At 49.8% G+C, this 16,226-nt stretch overlaps 2 protein-coding genes and 1 long non-coding RNA gene across 5 annotated transcripts in view; 2 read left to right on the top strand and 1 right to left on the bottom strand.

Annotated features, from left to right (window-relative positions):
- Nucleotides 1-4,072, top strand: part of Notch1 (notch 1) — a 45,921-nt gene extending 41,849 nt beyond the window's left edge. The window contains exon 34 of the mRNA NM_008714.3: nt 998-4,072. Within this exon, the coding sequence (NP_032740.3) occupies nt 998-2,443 (1,446 nt within the window). The 3' untranslated portion in view covers nt 2,444-4,072. The remainder of the gene's footprint in view (nt 1-997) is intronic.
- 0610009E02Rik (RIKEN cDNA 0610009E02 gene) lies at nt 2,584-16,050 on the bottom strand. 3 transcript variants are annotated; one of them, NR_152207.1, is made up of 3 exons: nt 15,774-16,050; nt 4,162-4,301; nt 2,584-3,558 (listed from the first exon to the last, which is right to left on the bottom strand). It is a non-coding gene; the product is annotated as an RIKEN cDNA 0610009E02 gene (long non-coding RNA). The 3 variants fall into 3 exon arrangements; NR_152209.1 differs by having other exon boundaries at nt 2,584-2,752; nt 4,194-4,301; NR_152208.1 differs by lacking the exon at nt 2,584-3,558 and having other exon boundaries at nt 3,979-4,301.
- Sec16a (SEC16 homolog A, endoplasmic reticulum export factor) overlaps nt 15,681-16,226 on the top strand; it is a 36,863-nt gene continuing 36,317 nt past the window's right edge. The window contains exon 1 of the mRNA XM_006497910.4: nt 15,681-15,933. The gene's annotated coding sequence lies outside the window, so the exon portion shown is untranslated. The remainder of the gene's footprint in view (nt 15,934-16,226) is intronic.

The following is a 16,226-nucleotide window of genomic DNA, read 5'->3' as shown; positions in this document are numbered from 1 at the left end:
CTTGCCTTCTGTCCCCTTCTGTCCCTGGTGGCTGTGGTGACCCTAGGGGTTCAGGATTGGCCAAGGGGCAGGGATGGGGTGGCCCTGTCTCTTAAGGCCTGCAAGGCTTCTGGCTTGGTCCACCACTACCATGCTCCCTCCTTTGGGATAAGAAAACTGCTGAGCTGGGCTGCGTGTCTCCACCTCGCCTCCCAGTGTCTCTGTTTGTGCAGGGCTAGTTGCTTCATCAGGACTCTGCTTAGTTGCTCACAGGGCAGAGTTTGTGCCTCCCTTACCAGCTCCACTGCAGGCTGGGAAATGGAGCAGGAGTCAGGTACCTGGAGTTGCTGTTGGGCACAGGTTCTCCACAGTCCAGGGTGGGCCAGTGGTTATAGAGAATCCAAGCCTGATAGACATTCTGTTGTGGTGTATGATTATGTCTGCTGGACAGAGCAGACCTGGAAGGAGCTGAGATGCCCTAGCCACTGGTGACCCTTTGGCATGGTAGTACCTTCCCCATGGCCATTCACTTGCCTTAAAGGTCCCTGAGTCCCAGGATTGCAGTACTTGTGCCTGCATTTTGGGGAGGAAAGCAAAGGGCACACAGTTACATTCTGTTTTCGGCAGTCTGACTCCACACAGGGGAAGAAGCCCTATGTATTTATCCCACAGATCTCTGGGGTGTGAGGTGTTAAATCTAGGTTCTCTAAAAAAAGAACTCGGGACCAGCCATGTGTGCGTGCTAGCACCGAGAAGCTGAGGCAGGACGATACTGAGTTCCAAGTACGGCTGTGGGCCCTGAGTGAGATTCCTAGCAACATAGGAAGGCCCCACTATAAATACTCTCTGAGCCTGGTGGTCTAGGATGCTTGGGTCTAGATAGATCTCTCCAGATAAGAGAAGAGAAAGAGGCAGCACCTGCTTCCCTAGCCCCTCCCCCCAGGCCATCCATCATCAATGACTCAGCAAATTCTACACCTGCCCGCTCCCTCATGTACCTCCTGTCCGTGTCCTACAGGAGGAGACTCCCCTGTTCCTGGCCGCCCGTGAGGGCAGCTATGAGACTGCCAAAGTGTTGCTGGACCACTTTGCCAACCGGGACATCACGGATCACATGGACCGATTGCCGCGGGACATCGCACAGGAGCGTATGCACCACGATATCGTGCGGCTTTTGGATGAGTACAACCTGGTGCGCAGCCCACAGCTGCATGGCACTGCCCTGGGTGGCACACCCACTCTGTCTCCCACACTCTGCTCGCCCAATGGCTACCTGGGCAATCTCAAGTCTGCCACACAGGGCAAGAAGGCCCGCAAGCCCAGCACCAAAGGGCTGGCTTGTGGTAGCAAGGAAGCTAAGGACCTCAAGGCACGGAGGAAGAAGTCCCAGGATGGCAAGGGCTGCCTGTTGGACAGCTCGAGCATGCTGTCGCCTGTGGACTCCCTCGAGTCACCCCATGGCTACTTGTCAGATGTGGCCTCGCCACCCCTCCTCCCCTCCCCATTCCAGCAGTCTCCATCCATGCCTCTCAGCCACCTGCCTGGTATGCCTGACACTCACCTGGGCATCAGCCACTTGAATGTGGCAGCCAAGCCTGAGATGGCAGCACTGGCTGGAGGTAGCCGGTTGGCCTTTGAGCCACCCCCGCCACGCCTCTCCCACCTGCCTGTAGCCTCCAGTGCCAGCACAGTGCTGAGTACCAATGGCACGGGGGCTATGAATTTCACCGTGGGTGCACCGGCAAGCTTGAATGGCCAGTGTGAGTGGCTTCCCCGGCTCCAGAATGGCATGGTGCCCAGCCAGTACAACCCACTACGGCCGGGTGTGACGCCGGGCACACTGAGCACACAGGCAGCTGGCCTCCAGCATAGCATGATGGGGCCACTACACAGCAGCCTCTCCACCAATACCTTGTCCCCGATTATTTACCAGGGCCTGCCCAACACACGGCTGGCAACACAGCCTCACCTGGTGCAGACCCAGCAGGTGCAGCCACAGAACTTACAGCTCCAGCCTCAGAACCTGCAGCCACCATCACAGCCACACCTCAGTGTGAGCTCGGCAGCCAATGGGCACCTGGGCCGGAGCTTCTTGAGTGGGGAGCCCAGTCAGGCAGATGTACAACCGCTGGGCCCCAGCAGTCTGCCTGTGCACACCATTCTGCCCCAGGAAAGCCAGGCCCTGCCCACATCACTGCCATCCTCCATGGTCCCACCCATGACCACTACCCAGTTCCTGACCCCTCCTTCCCAGCACAGTTACTCCTCCTCCCCTGTGGACAACACCCCCAGCCACCAGCTGCAGGTGCCAGAGCACCCCTTCCTCACCCCATCCCCTGAGTCCCCTGACCAGTGGTCCAGCTCCTCCCCGCATTCCAACATCTCTGATTGGTCCGAGGGCATCTCCAGCCCGCCCACCACCATGCCGTCCCAGATCACCCACATTCCAGAGGCATTTAAATAAACAGAGATGTGGGATGCAGGACCCCAGCTTCCGTTCCCAAGCCCTGTTGGGAGTCCTTTCCAGTGCTTCAGGATGCTGGGGCGACCAAAGGAGCCTTTTAAAAAATGTTTTTATACAAAATAAGAGGACAAGAATTTCCATTTTTTTTTTTAGTATTTATTTATGTACTTTTATTTTCCACAGAAACACTGCCTTTTTATTTATATGTATTGTTTTCTATGGCACTAGGGAAAAACATATCTGTTCCAAGAAAATAAACTAGTTCTCAGAGCCTTGATTTTCCTGGTCAGGGTGAAGTTCCCTGTGTGTCTGTAAAATATGAACAAGGATTCATGATTTGTAAATGCTGTTTATTTATTGATTGCTTCTTTCCAAAATCGAAAAGAAAGAAAAAAGAACGTGACAGGAGAAGGGAAGCTGGAAACTGCCATGGCCAGAATTGCCCCTCCCCCACACTCACTGCCCCTCCCCCCAGCGTCACCTGGGATTTGCAGATGTGTTTAGAAACACGCCCAGACCTTGAACCTTGGGTTCATGGATTAGTTTTGTATCTAAAACAGGAAACAAGTCAGATGATGTGGTTTGTACACTTTCTGTAACCACCAGTGTGGACTTGAAGAAGTGTCCTCAGCATGTGCAGAGTCTACTACCCAGTACCAGTCGTGAGTCTGCAGGCTCCAGTGTTCTGTAGTAGTGTTTATGGGCCTTGGGAGTACTTCTCCCCTGCCCTGCCCCACTGTCCCCTTCCTGACAACTTGAGCCAGTAAGCCATGCAGGGTGTGGTGCCTCCTAGAGAAAACACTGCCTGGACTGTTCTGTGCATCCCTCCAAACAGCATCATCCAAATCCAACTGAGGACAGACGGACTGTCCCGGCCTGGGCCTGGGCTCCTAACACCTGACTGCCAAAGGGCTCCAATGTGCATTGTGGACTCGCCAGAGTAGCCTGCATTGAGACTCCAAGAAAACAGAAGCTATGTGGCCTCTGATCCCCAAACTGGCCTGGGTGGGGACATGCCTTGAGTGTGCTGGAATGTGGGTGGAGCCTGCTTCTGGGCCACCCCTCCTGGTTCAGGGCTGTGCTCACAGCAGATTCTTGCAGTATCAAGTATACGCCTGTGGCAGAATAAGTATCTGTAAATACATGTTTAAAGATGGATTTTGTTTAAAAAATCTAAAGGAACAAGTGTGTCGTGTGTCAAGCTGATGAGGACTGTCAGACTGTGGCTTAGCTCAGTGTGACCCAGACCTTGTGACCTGTAGCTGCCGAACCAGTAGCTCCTAAGAGCACAACCCAGGATGGCCCATCTGCTGCCCACCAAGTCCCTTTCCAGCCACTGTGTGCTGGGGGCTTTCGGGGGCAGTTGCCCACCTCCTCAGGGCAGCTCTTTCTGGCCTTTTGGGGGGCAGTGTCTGTGCCATGCCTAATAGATATGACCAGACGCATCCTAAGATGTTGATTCTTACTGTGTTGTATAAAATAAAGTGTAGTTTACAAAAAAAAGAAACGTAAAAAAAAAAAACTACATGCAAAACTGTAGGTAATGAAAATGATGTATTTTTTTCATCTTTTTTTGTTAACTAATTTGCAATAAAAATGATACTGATGGTTGTCCACATTTTGCTAAACTTGGAGTGTGGTTTGGTTCACTTTTTGGGGAGTGTGACAGAGAAAGGGCCACCCAGCACTGAAATAACCAAATCCAAACCCTCTCTTACACAGAAATACAGAGGTTGCCATAAGGACACACCATTTTCAGAAGCTGCACAGCGCAGGGCATCAAGGTGGGAAGACAGTTTCCAAAAGAGTTGATGCAGTCCTCTCAGGGATGTGGATCTGATTGATGCCAGCTGTATTCCTGTGAGCAGCAGAGGAGTGAAGGCACCTTATGTTGTCATAGATGACTATCCTCTGAGCCCAGTAACCCCCAACCTCTTCAAATTCAGCCATGCCTTGCAAAAGGTCATCCCAGCTGTGCTTGTTGACTGCTTATAGACCCCCTCAAAGAGTTGGGAAGGTCATGGGACTCAAAGGACCCTTGCCTGATGATCCAGTCACTTTGTTGTATGCAGTCCTGCCCTAATTGTGCATGACCTCAGGGAGGTACTAGAGTATATAGTCTGGGAAGACTAGTGGAGAGACTCCATCTATGTGGCTGTGAGGAAAGCCTTATCCCTGCTGGGTAAATGTTGTATTAATATTCATTTAATAAAGGCTGGGCGTGGTGGCACACGCCTTTAATCCTAGCACTCAGGAGGCAGAGGCAGGTGGATTTATGAGTTCGAGGCCAGCCTGGTCTACAGAGTGAGTTCCAGGACAGCCAGGGCTATACAGAGAAACCCTGTCTCGAAAAACCAAAAAAAAAAAAAAAAAAAAAAAAAAAAAAATTCATTTAATAAATCCTGGCAGCAGGTCACTATCCAACTCAATGGTTTATGAAAGACACACAACCTTTCTTTATATTTTATTATGTCTTATTCAGCACAATAGCTGGGTAGCTGCCTAGCCTCCATATTGCTAAGACTCTGTCTCCCCATTCTGAATTCCTGCTTACTAATTCTATGTTCTATCGTGGCTGATCTAGACCAAGTTGGGCAGCCTTCTAGGCCATGCTCTCCCAGCTCCTTCAGGTGGTAGCCTTGCCTCTCTGTCCTGCACTCTTCCCAGGCATGGCATCTCTCCTCTCCCCAACTCTCCCTTCTCCCACTGCCTCAAGTCTCAAGCCCAGGAGTCCTAAACGGTCCACCTTGTCTGTCCTCCCCAGCTACTGGCTATTGGTATCTTTATTTACCAATCAGAACCCACTGGGGACAGGTTCCCAAAAGCTATGTGTAGACCTTCCTGTGCAGTTCGGGGGAACATTAACATTTGTAATACAAACAGCTACAAGTAAAGAGTTCCAATGTGGACTCAGTAAGTAACCCTTTACCTATGTTCTGCTCTTGTCAGCGCTGCAAATCCATTGGTGCCCTAGTCAGCTTTGGTGCCTAGGACCTTAGGAGGAGGGTTAAGTGTTGTCTCTTCCTGGGAAGGAATTTTAGCAACACTCATCTAGTCCGAGAGCCCAGCAGGTACAAAGGCATCTTAGCCCTAAGAAGAAATCATAATAGCACAGGTGTGGATCTCCCTTGGCCTGCTGTACTGGCTAGTTTTGTGTCAACTTGACACAGCTGGAGTTATCACAAAGAAAGGAGTTTCAGTTGGGGAAATGCCTCCACGAGATCCAGCTGTAAGGCATTTTCTCTTAGTGATCAAGGGGGGAAGGGCCCTTTGTGGGTGGTACCATCTCTGGGCTGGTAGTCTTGGGTTCTATAAGAGAGCAAGCTGAGCAAGCCAGGGGAACCAAGCCAGTAAAGAACATCCCTCCATGGCCTCTGCATCAGTTCCTGCTCCCTGACCTGCTTGAGTTCCAGTCCTGACTTCCTTGGTGATGAACAGCAGTATGGAAGTGTAAGCCGAATAAACCCTTTCCTCCCCAACTTGTTTCTTGCTCATGATGTTTGTGCAGGAATAGAAACCCTGACTAAGACACCTGCCTAGGCCTCTCCATTTGGCCCACACCTTGGAGCACAGCAGGAGTCTCTAACCAAAGTGACAATGGGGAATGTGATGCCCTCTCTGAGCCTGACATCTGAGGACAAGTGTGAATCCATCAAGTTCAGATGTCTTGCCCCGGCTCAGTGTTGCACACTGTGAAAGCGGAGGGGGCCCAGGGGCCCAGAAGGGGTGCTCACACACAGAATTGTGATAACTTGTCTCATTCTTGCCCTCAAGGGGAAGGTCGGAGCCTGAATTCTGCCCGGAGAACTAGCATCTCCAAAATTCCATCCGGAATGGAAATGTCAGCTCGGAAAGGGCTTAGCAGGCTCATATGCCTGGGTGTTCTCTAGAGCATCATCCACAATGGCATGTGCAGCCCAGGGTTCACAACTGATGGCTGGACCACTGAGAACACATCTGGACTGGGTTCGGGGTGAAAAACATTGATGTTTGCAGATCAAAGCAAGGGCCTACCCATGTGGGCAAATCTTCTCCAGTGAGAGACCAAACAACAAAAGGTCAGGGAAGAGGGGATGGATCCTGCCTACTGCGGCAGAACATGAATCCTCTCCCCTCCAGGCTCCCACGGAAAGATTGCCTGTTCTTGGGTCTCCAGCTTGCCAGGTACAGCTCTGGGGACTTGCCAACCCCACAACCTCTCTTTGTATCTACCCTAGTAAACATTCAGTGGAGTATTTTTCAGCCATTAGAAGGAACAAAGCTCTGAGACCTACTAACATGTGGGTGAGCTGCAGGAGGACACAGGGCTCGTGAAAGACATCTCAAAAATGACCACATGATTTCATCTTTATGAAATGTCCTCAGTAAGTAAAGCCACAAAGACAGAGAACAGAGTGGCCATTCCTGGGTCCAGGGAAATGGGTATGACTGACAATGCCTATACATTTGACTTTGCATGGATAGTCCAGCACTGTGTACGTCTAAGGCAGAAGGCTGCATGGCACTGTGAAGGTCCCAGACCCGTCAATGCTAGAATTCCACAATCTGTGAGTCTACTAAAACTAGCAAAAAAAAAAAAAAAAAAAAAAAAAAAAAAAAAAAAAATCCAAGCAAAATGGGAACTTTCAGAAATTTGTCCCATGGACACAACAAGTTCTCTTTTATTTTGTGACAGGATCTTGCTGGGTATCCCAGGTTGGCCTCAATCTCACCATCCTCCTGCCTCAATCTCCCAAGTGTTGGGATTCTAGGTGTGTACCACGCCACCCACTTAAACCTAGTACTCTTAAGGAGCATCTATCTGCCCCTAAAAGCCACTGGAAATAAATAAAACATGTAAAACAATATTTTTAAAGGGCTAAAGATGTAGCCTAGTAGTAGAGGGTTTGTTTACTCTGTGCAAGGCTCTGGATTTCATCCCCAGGACCAAATAAAGTAATCAATAAATTGGCTTGAGACAACCTTCAATAAATTCCTTGTTCTATGAACCTGAGCTCCTCATTTTGAGTCATGTAAAAAAGTTGGGTATGATCATGTGCTGTAATCCCAGCATCTGTGAGATGGGGAGGTAGAGATCGGTAGAGTCCTACTTAGCTTTTGTCTAATCAGTGAGTCGCAGGTCCCAGTGAGAGACCTTGTCTCAAAAACTAAAAACAAAAAGGCCGAGGACTGGGGAGATGGCTCAGATAGTAAAAATTCCTACTGCACTAGCACAAAGACCTGAGTTTGGAATCTCCAGCATCCACATGCTGTCCTGGAATGACCATACATCTGTAATCCTGTGCTGGGGTGGGGAGGGAGACAAGATCCTGGAGCACCACTTGCCTAGCCAATGATCAATCAAGCACTAGGTCCAGTGAGAGAGACCCTGCCCCAAAAACCAGGATGGAGTCAGGCATTGTGGCACATGTTTAACCCCAACATTCAGGAGACAGAGGCCCAGGGCTAAAATAGTCTCTGTCTCAAAAACAAACTAAAAAACCAAGCTGAGAATGAGAATGATACCTTCTGGCTTCCACATGCCATATATACATATACATGCTCACACGCACAGGCACACACATATGCACAGTGTAAGGACTAAATTGGGCACCCAGCAGCTAGACAGCCCAGAGAGAAAATAGAGTCTTGCAGCCTCAGCCTTCCTTTGTTTAGGGGGGATTACAGGACAGTGGGCCCTGCTGTCTCTCAACAGAAATACTCCAGGACCAAATCCCAAGCAGACAGAGGTATGGAGATGAGCTCTGTGTCATACACACACTGAAGATGGTCATATACAGACATGGGAGCAGAGGCAACTGAGTGGTCTTGGAGCAACTTGCCCTGTGGTACCCGGTCACAGACCTCCAGGACAAGGAAATTCCTGTGAAATCCAACTGGTGTGGGGCTGTTTACACAGCAACCTGGATAGATTGATCCAGTCTCGGGCTGAGGTGATGTCTTGGATGCCGAAATCTCTCAGGGACACAGGCCAGTTCAGTTCCCTAGGTACTGCCTTTCCCCCACAATGAAATGCCATCTGTGCTGGCTAGCTGTAACACATCAACTTGACACACAAACTACAGAGTTATCTGAGAGGAAGAAACCATAATTGAGAAAATGCCACTGTAAGATCTGGCTGTAAGACATTTTCTTAATTAGTGATTGATGGAGGAGGGCCAGCTTATGGTCCTGAGTTCTATAAGAAAGTAGGCTGAGCAAGCCATGGGAAACAAGCCAATAAGCAGCACCCCTCCATGACCTCTGTCTGTATCAGCTTCTGCCTCTAGGATCCTGCCCTGAGTTCCTGTCCTGACTTTCTTCAGTGATGAACAGTGCTGTCAAAGTGTAAGCCTAAGAACTCCTTTCCCCTCCAACTTGTTTTTTGGTCGTTGTTTCATCACAGCAATAAAAACCTTAACTAAGACACCACCACTCCCCAGGGATCTGCCATCTTGTAATGTTTTTGTTTGTTTTCAATTTAGAAGAATAGTTATTATGTATATACTACTAGAGGGCAGTGAGTTAGGCAGTAGTGAGTAAGCAGGGGCACACTACGTCCTCTGGCTGGCTGAACCTTGTGATCCTTCTGCCTCAGCCTCCTGAGTTCTAGGATTGCAGGTATGCCCCACCAGGCTTGACTTTAAGTCCTACTTTTCAACATTCAAGTATGTAAGTAGTTCCAGACAAGTATGGTAAATCCAACACTCTAGAGGCTGAGGCAGGAGGACTGCCATAAGTTCAAGGCCAGCCTGAGTTATATAGCTAACTTCTGTTTCAAAAATAACAAAAGCAGATATAAATAACCCGAGAACAGCCTGGTGGTGGTGTTGCACACCCTTAATCCCAGCACTCAGGAGGCAGGCGGAGGTAAATTTCTTGAGTTCCAGGCCAGCCTGGTCTACAGAGTGAGTTTCAGGACAGCCAGGGCTACAAGGAGAAACCCTGTCTCAAAAAACTGAAACCAAACCAAATAGCAACAAAAACAAACCCAAGAACTAGTTCTCTTCCTGTCCCAAGTGTCCTTCGCTCCACTGTCTGTGTATATCTTCAGTATGAGAGAGAAGGGCTTCCTTAGCCTCCTGGGGTCATTCAGAGAAGCCCATTCCAATAGAAATAAGACGGAAACCACATAGGTCATTCAAAGTACTTCATAACCCTTAAAAAGGTCAAAGGAGCAGGTGAATTTATTTCAATACTACATCTTGGTTCGTCCAATGAAACCACAGTTACCACTTAACTAGCAGTCAACACAAGCGAAGTATGAAAAGGACAGAGTTGACATTCTTTGTATTATTATTTGTATTTATTTGCTTATGTATATGTGTGCTAACACATGCCATACATGTAGAGGTCAGAGGACAAGTGATGAGAGCCAGTCTCTCCCTCTACCATGTGGGTCCTAGGGACTGAACCTGGGTTGTCCTCCTTGGCAGCAGGCACCCTTACCCACTGTGCCAGCTCACCTGCATTATCACCATCTGCACTGGCCATGCTGAAGGTGCTTAGAGGCCACACATGGTCAAAATGTCATCCCAGACAGGCTAATCTCCACCAGCACAGATAAACAACCCATGGAGCCAGATGTAGTACTGGGAGCACTGGGGGGCGAAGGGGAGGACGGTAAAGGCAGGAGGTTCAGGAGTTCTAAGCCAGATCCTGTCTATAAAGATGTAAGCAAAGGAATAAAGAAGGTGAGGGGAGAGACTGCTATGCTGGTGTTGTTTCTTGTCAAAGGAGGCACCAAATGTGGCTCTGCATTGCTTTGTCCAGCACAAAGAGGGACCCAAGGGTATTAGTGCCATAAACCCAGCCAAAGCAGCAGGGTTATGCCTACAATCAAAAGTGATGGAGTGCTGCTGTCCTTCTGAGACTCCGGGAACCAGCCAGCCATGAGTCTTGCAAAGTTTGCTATCAGGGACACTCTATGGGGAGATTTTTACTATGTGACTCCAGACCCCACCCTGTGGAGCTGTGGAGACCCAGGCCAATCCTCAGCTGCATACGAGTTAGGAAACAGGGCTCTTTTACTACAGTATCCTCAAGCCCGACTGAGCTATGTGTACTGTGGATTTCGAAAGGTTTGTGTGGAGCTTCTCCAGAGAATCCCTCCGTTTTGAAGATCAAGGACAGGGATGCTGCTCTCTCCACCTGCACTTTAAAGATGATGTGGTCCTGTCCTAATTCCTGACCACCCTCACGGGTGGTGTTCTCATGGACTACCTGGCAGCTGTGGGATAGAAGGTCCCTAGAGTGTCCTCCTGTGTGAGGGGTGACCTCCAAGGTCTATGTGTGGATGCTTTGGCCATCTGTGTAGAACTCACTTCTGGTAAGGACCCAGAAATAGCATGGCTATTGTTATCACAATGGATTTTAAGAACATTCCTTAGCAGCCAAGCCCAGCATACACAGTCACTGGTCACCACAAACTCATTGAGAGATGGTGTCTTAGTTAGGGTTTTACTACTGTGAACAGATATTATGAGCAAGGCAACTCTTTTTTTTTTAAAGATTTATTTATTATTATATGTAAATACACTGTAGCTGTCTTCAGACATTCCATAGTAGGGCATCAGATCTCATTGTGGATGGTTGTGAACTACCATGTGGTTGCTGGGATTTGAACTCAGTACCTTTGGAAGAGCAGTCAGTGCTCTTACCCGCTGAGCCATCTCACTAGCCCTGATCAAGGCAACTCTTATAAAAACAACATTTAATTGGGGCTGGCTTACAGGTTCTGAGGTTCAGTCCATTATCATCAAGGCAGGAACATGGCAGCATTCAGGCAGACATGGTACAGAAGGAGCTGAGAGTTCTACAACTTCATCTGAAGGCCACTAGGAGAAGGCCACTGACTTCCAGGCAGCTAGGACAAGGGTATTAAGGCCCACAACCACAGTGACACACCCACTCCAAAAAGGTCACACCTCCTAATAATGCCACTCCCTGGGCTGAGCATATATAAACCATCACAGATGGCCAAGAATGGTTGCTTCAATGCTTTTATGTGCACATACCACCTAGAGTGTTCCACAAAGTTCAGGGTTCAGAGCTTTCACACAACTTTGACCTCAAGGCTTATTTTTAGATTCTAGTGCTTGTGAGATCCATTCTCTACAACACCATGCTATTTCTATGACTATTTCAAATACAAGACTGTGTTATGCCGGGTGTGGTGGTACATGGCTTTAATCCCAGCACTCAGGAGGCAGAGTCAGCCGGATTTCTGAGTTCGAGGTCAGCCTGGTCTACAAAGTGAGTTCCAGGACTTCCAGGGCTACACAGAGAAACCCTGTCTCGAACCCCGAACCCCCCCTCCGCCCCCCAAAAAAGACGACTGTGTTCTGTTTCTCATGAGATTCTTCTGCATGGGGTGAGCATGCTTTCTACTGGAGCTGTGGACACTCTGGCACTCAGAAACAAGTCTGACCTAAGCTACTTATTTACTCCCCATCAATACAATCTTCTTAAGCTGGAAAAGGGAAGGGGAGAGAAAAGGTCTCTGACCTTAGCCTCAGCAGGCCAGGTGGAAGGGGTGACACAGAACAAGGCCCTTTCCTCTACCTTGAAAGCAATGCCACAGGCTCCCACAAGGTTGAGGATTCTGTCTCTGACCTCAGAGCTTGGAAATCCATTGTCTTCTCTGACTCCAATGTGCTCAACTCAGAGAGCATTTATGCAGCACCTGCTATCTTTAGTAAGCCCACCCCCTCCAGGGAGTCCAGAAGTAAAGACTTCCCTCTGCGAGGGCTGCTCTGTGTGTGTGTGTGTGTGTGTGTGTGTGTGTGTGTGTGGTTAGGGGGGTCTGCAGGGTATGCAACACCTGCACCTAACTCAAGTGAGATAGGATCTGGAAGGAGCCCTCAATGGATGGATAATTTGTAGGTAGATTTGTAGGTGGCTCTCTGCCTCCCTCTGCTGGCAGCGTTCCACTAGTGTGCCTCTGGCGAGCAAGAGATTCTCCAGATGGCATTTGTGTCCATCCCAAGATATTATTCATGATGCATACAAGGAAACTGAATGAAACAGTTCATTCAAGTTGGTTCACTAGATCCAGAGCCACATGACTCCCAGATCTACGAGAGAGGTCATCTTCCCCCAGAAAGAATGGAAGGGATCTCTCTAGCTATGCTGTCCACAAGCACTTCAAAATCAGAAATGGGTGCTCAGGGAGAAAGAGGGGTTTGGCAGGGCACTTTTCCAGGATCCCTGGACACAGCCAGTTTGGCACATGGCACCTTTTGCACACTGGGGTTCCTCCTGGATCTATCAAGGTCCTTGTTCTTTCCCTCCTGCCTGGACTCCTAGGGAGTCCACCCATACAATACGAATTACTACCCTTGTTTCAGATTCATGCCTTGCTGCTATGCTGGTGCTATCAGAAGCAGTTGCTGCCAGAAAACTCAATCTCTGCCCAAGGGCTTCATTAAGGTAGGCTCTACATTTGCTCCAGAAATACCACTTGCCTGGGATGCCCCAGGCTAACTCAAGCAGGCCAAACTGATCTGAAAAGCCCCTAGAACCTCCCTTACTTCCAAATATCTAGCAAATATCCCTTGGCAGACCTACAGACCCACAACCAAAGATCCCTTCCCTTTTGATACAGAGGCTCTACCCAGACTGTCCCAAAGAGCTCCTGCCCTGCTTTGACAAGTGCCTCTCAAGAGGCACATCTGGAGCTTCCTAGTGTTTGACACCTGCTCCAGGACAGAGGAGTAGCCTAATTCCCAATTGACCCTCTGTCCCAATTCCAGCCAGCAGTGCCTGGAGTACAGTTGTGCATCACCTTTGAATGTGCACTGGGAGACCTTCCTGCACTGTCTGTGCCCCTGGGTTAGTGTGATGTCAACATTCGCCTTGTGTTTTCTATTTCATCCCTACTCCCTGCTTATCACCTATAGGGTGGCTCTGTGATCTAAAAATGTCCTCTGAGACACAGAATAAGCCAAGCCTTATGCAGGACTCTGGAAACATGAAAGAGAAGCCATAGGCCAGGAAGCTGATAGTAGTGTAGTTAACAGGTATTGTACCTGGAAGGGAGGGGCCTACTGTGGATTCTGAGCCCCTGTTATCCATGACAATTCCAGAAGCCTTCAGGAAAGTCTTGGACAGGTTCTGATTACCATCTCTTTTCATGGGTGAAAAAATGCAGGTGTCTAACACCCTTGAATCTCTGGCTTCTAGAATCTTACAGTACAGTTGGACCACCCAACAAAATCCTCAAGCCATTTATCTGTTTTAGCAGCTGGGGGAGGGGTACCCAAAGGTGTGTCCGTTCCTGTGGGGAGGAAGGGCTGCAAGCCCCATTCTCAGCAGCCCAGGAGAGGGATAAAGTGCCAGGGCTTCTCTGGTTGGTACCTTCGGTCCACAGGTCAGCCCTCACTCATACCCACAGTGAGCACCCAGGGGCCTAAGATACATGGAAGGCAGGGCTGCCAAGGTGCATCTGCCTAGTATGGAGCTCCATCTGCAAACTAGCCTTGTACTATGGGCACATGAAAAAGTGAAACTGGCCTGAGGCTCCTTTCATGCTGCCTACCACTGCTCTCAGGGGTTTGGCCTGAAGCTTCAAGAAAGGATCTCCACTCACCTTGGCCACGTGGGAGCCAGCCTGGGTGGCACACTGGTATACACTATAGGGCCTGGAAACAAATGGCATACAACTCTCCTCAGCCCATCACCTCCTTATCCTTTAGGAAACCTCCCTCCCCCCATCAGTTCTTTCTACCCCTGTAGCCCTAACACACTTTTGTCTGGGACTACTCAGGGAGCCCTGTCTCCTGGGAGCTGACACTTTCTTCTCTTCAGGTTCTATGTCCATGCTGAGGGTTTGTCAGGGGCTGAGCATGGTGCCAAAAACAGAGCAGGCACAGACTATCAGGAACACTGAGGCTGGAACCACACCTGCTAGCAGGCATGAGGGACAGAGGCTCGAGGCCAAGAGACACCCTCTCTTTACCAAGACTACTACCTCTTCCTGTAGCAGTCTTCAGAGGCCTGCCCCTGGCTTCTCAGTGCCAGAAAGGAAACAGTACCTTGTGGCCTCCTGACTCAAGGAGGCCATAAGCCCTAGAGTAAGGGATGTCAAGTACACAGCATCTAGGCTAGGACTGTCCGGGGGGAATGCACTGACAGCTACATGTGGAGTTTTATACTTCCTAGTTACATTAAAGAAAAAATATATCACGTTTAATAAGAAGTTTTATTCAACCCAATGCTCTCAGAATACTCAACATTCAATAAACACTCACCAATGAATTCTTACCTATCTGGTATGCTTTATGTTCACAGTTCACAGCTCTATGTAACTGCCCAGGGGCCACCACACCAGACAGTGCAGCCTGGGAGAGGCTGACTGGGTAGCACTACAAAGAATACATGGTTACCAAGTGCTGGTCACAGTGTCAGAAGCCACAGGGAGTTCTGACACAGCCTTCATGCATGGGAGTCCTGTGTGCTCTGTAGTGCAGCCTAGGCTATAACAGCTTTGTACCAGATGCTGACTACATAGGACTCCAGGGAACTGGGGATGATGTGCCCAACTTCCAAATAAACGAAGAGTCCCCAGGCAAAGTGGAGGTACCCATGTAATGGTGGGGGCACCCATAAACTCAGGAGTCACCATTTGCCCTGCCTGCCTCAGGCAGTCCCAGTTTGTGCCCATTGCCTTTGCATATGCATTAAAGTACGCCATTCAAGTCCTCAAACTACCCAGTGGCTCTCCTGATGCCCAGAGAGGTTTCAGTCAACAGAGCAGGGCATATGGGCACAGACTGGGCCTAAAACCGGAGTCTGTCACTCAGAGGCCAGGTTAGCTTGGCTGCATGATGCCAGCCAGTCTATAGCAGGCATCGAGTCCTGTCCCTACCTTAGGATGGAGTCAGAGATGGGAGCCAGCACAGCTGTCCCTTTAACATCTCTACCCTTGGGGGCCTGAGAGTGGAGACCTTGCATTTTATTATTTATTTATTTGTTTGTTTATTTATTTAGACGAGGCCTTGCTATTATTTAGCTCTAGCCATCCTAGGGTTGGGGTTGCTGCTTCTTTTTAGGGACTTAAAGTTGAGTCTACCATGTGTTCAGAAAGAGTTTGGAAACCTGGCTCTCTAAAGATAAATGTTAGCTTTACAGAGTGACCCACAGTGCCACGTCAGAGGACATGAAGCTGGCCCTCAGTTCTCCCGGCTATGCTTGCGTGTCTGAGCGCTGGCCAGCTCCACCACACTCCCTCCTTCCCTGCCTCTGGGTTCGCCACTGACCAGGCGGCTTCGCAGGGGCACCGCCTTCTCACGCTCTCTGGAGTACAGGTGAGGGAGCCAGGCCTGGTCACTTCCCCGATGACAGCACCCACCTTTTCCGGAGAGCCTCTGCTCCGACAGACAGACCTGCTGACATCCCTGGTCTAAGTCCAGCGTTCCGCCGTGGGCTTTAGGCCGCGCCCTGCCGGGAGGAGTCGCAATGGAGTTTGAAGGACTTGGCCTCCAGGCTCTGGCTTCTCTCCTCTAGCAAAGGTTGGAGGGGAATGGGGGTGGTGGTGGTGAGAGTTCCTACTAGCACCAGGAAAGGCATTTGCTTAATCACGCGAACTGCGCCGGGCAGGCTCCAGCAAAGAGCCGTAGCCAAGCAACGGGTACAGCTCCGCGCACGCGCCTGTCCAGCCCGCAGAAGTCGACCGCCTAGCTACTCGAGCAGGGTGGCGCACGCGTAGTCGCCCCCGCCGGCAACCAAGAGAACCCAACGGAAAAATGGGGAGGGGGCAAGCGAGAGGGCCCGCTGGGGCTCTGGACTCAGCGGAACTTCTGGC

This window comes from Mus musculus, chromosome 2 (assembly GCF_000001635.26).
Source record: "Mus musculus strain C57BL/6J chromosome 2, GRCm38.p6 C57BL/6J".
In the NCBI taxonomy this organism is placed as follows: Eukaryota; Metazoa; Chordata; class Mammalia; order Rodentia; family Muridae; genus Mus; species Mus musculus.
Note: the sequence above shows the minus strand (reverse complement) of the source record. Positions and strands in the feature narration are given on the sequence as shown.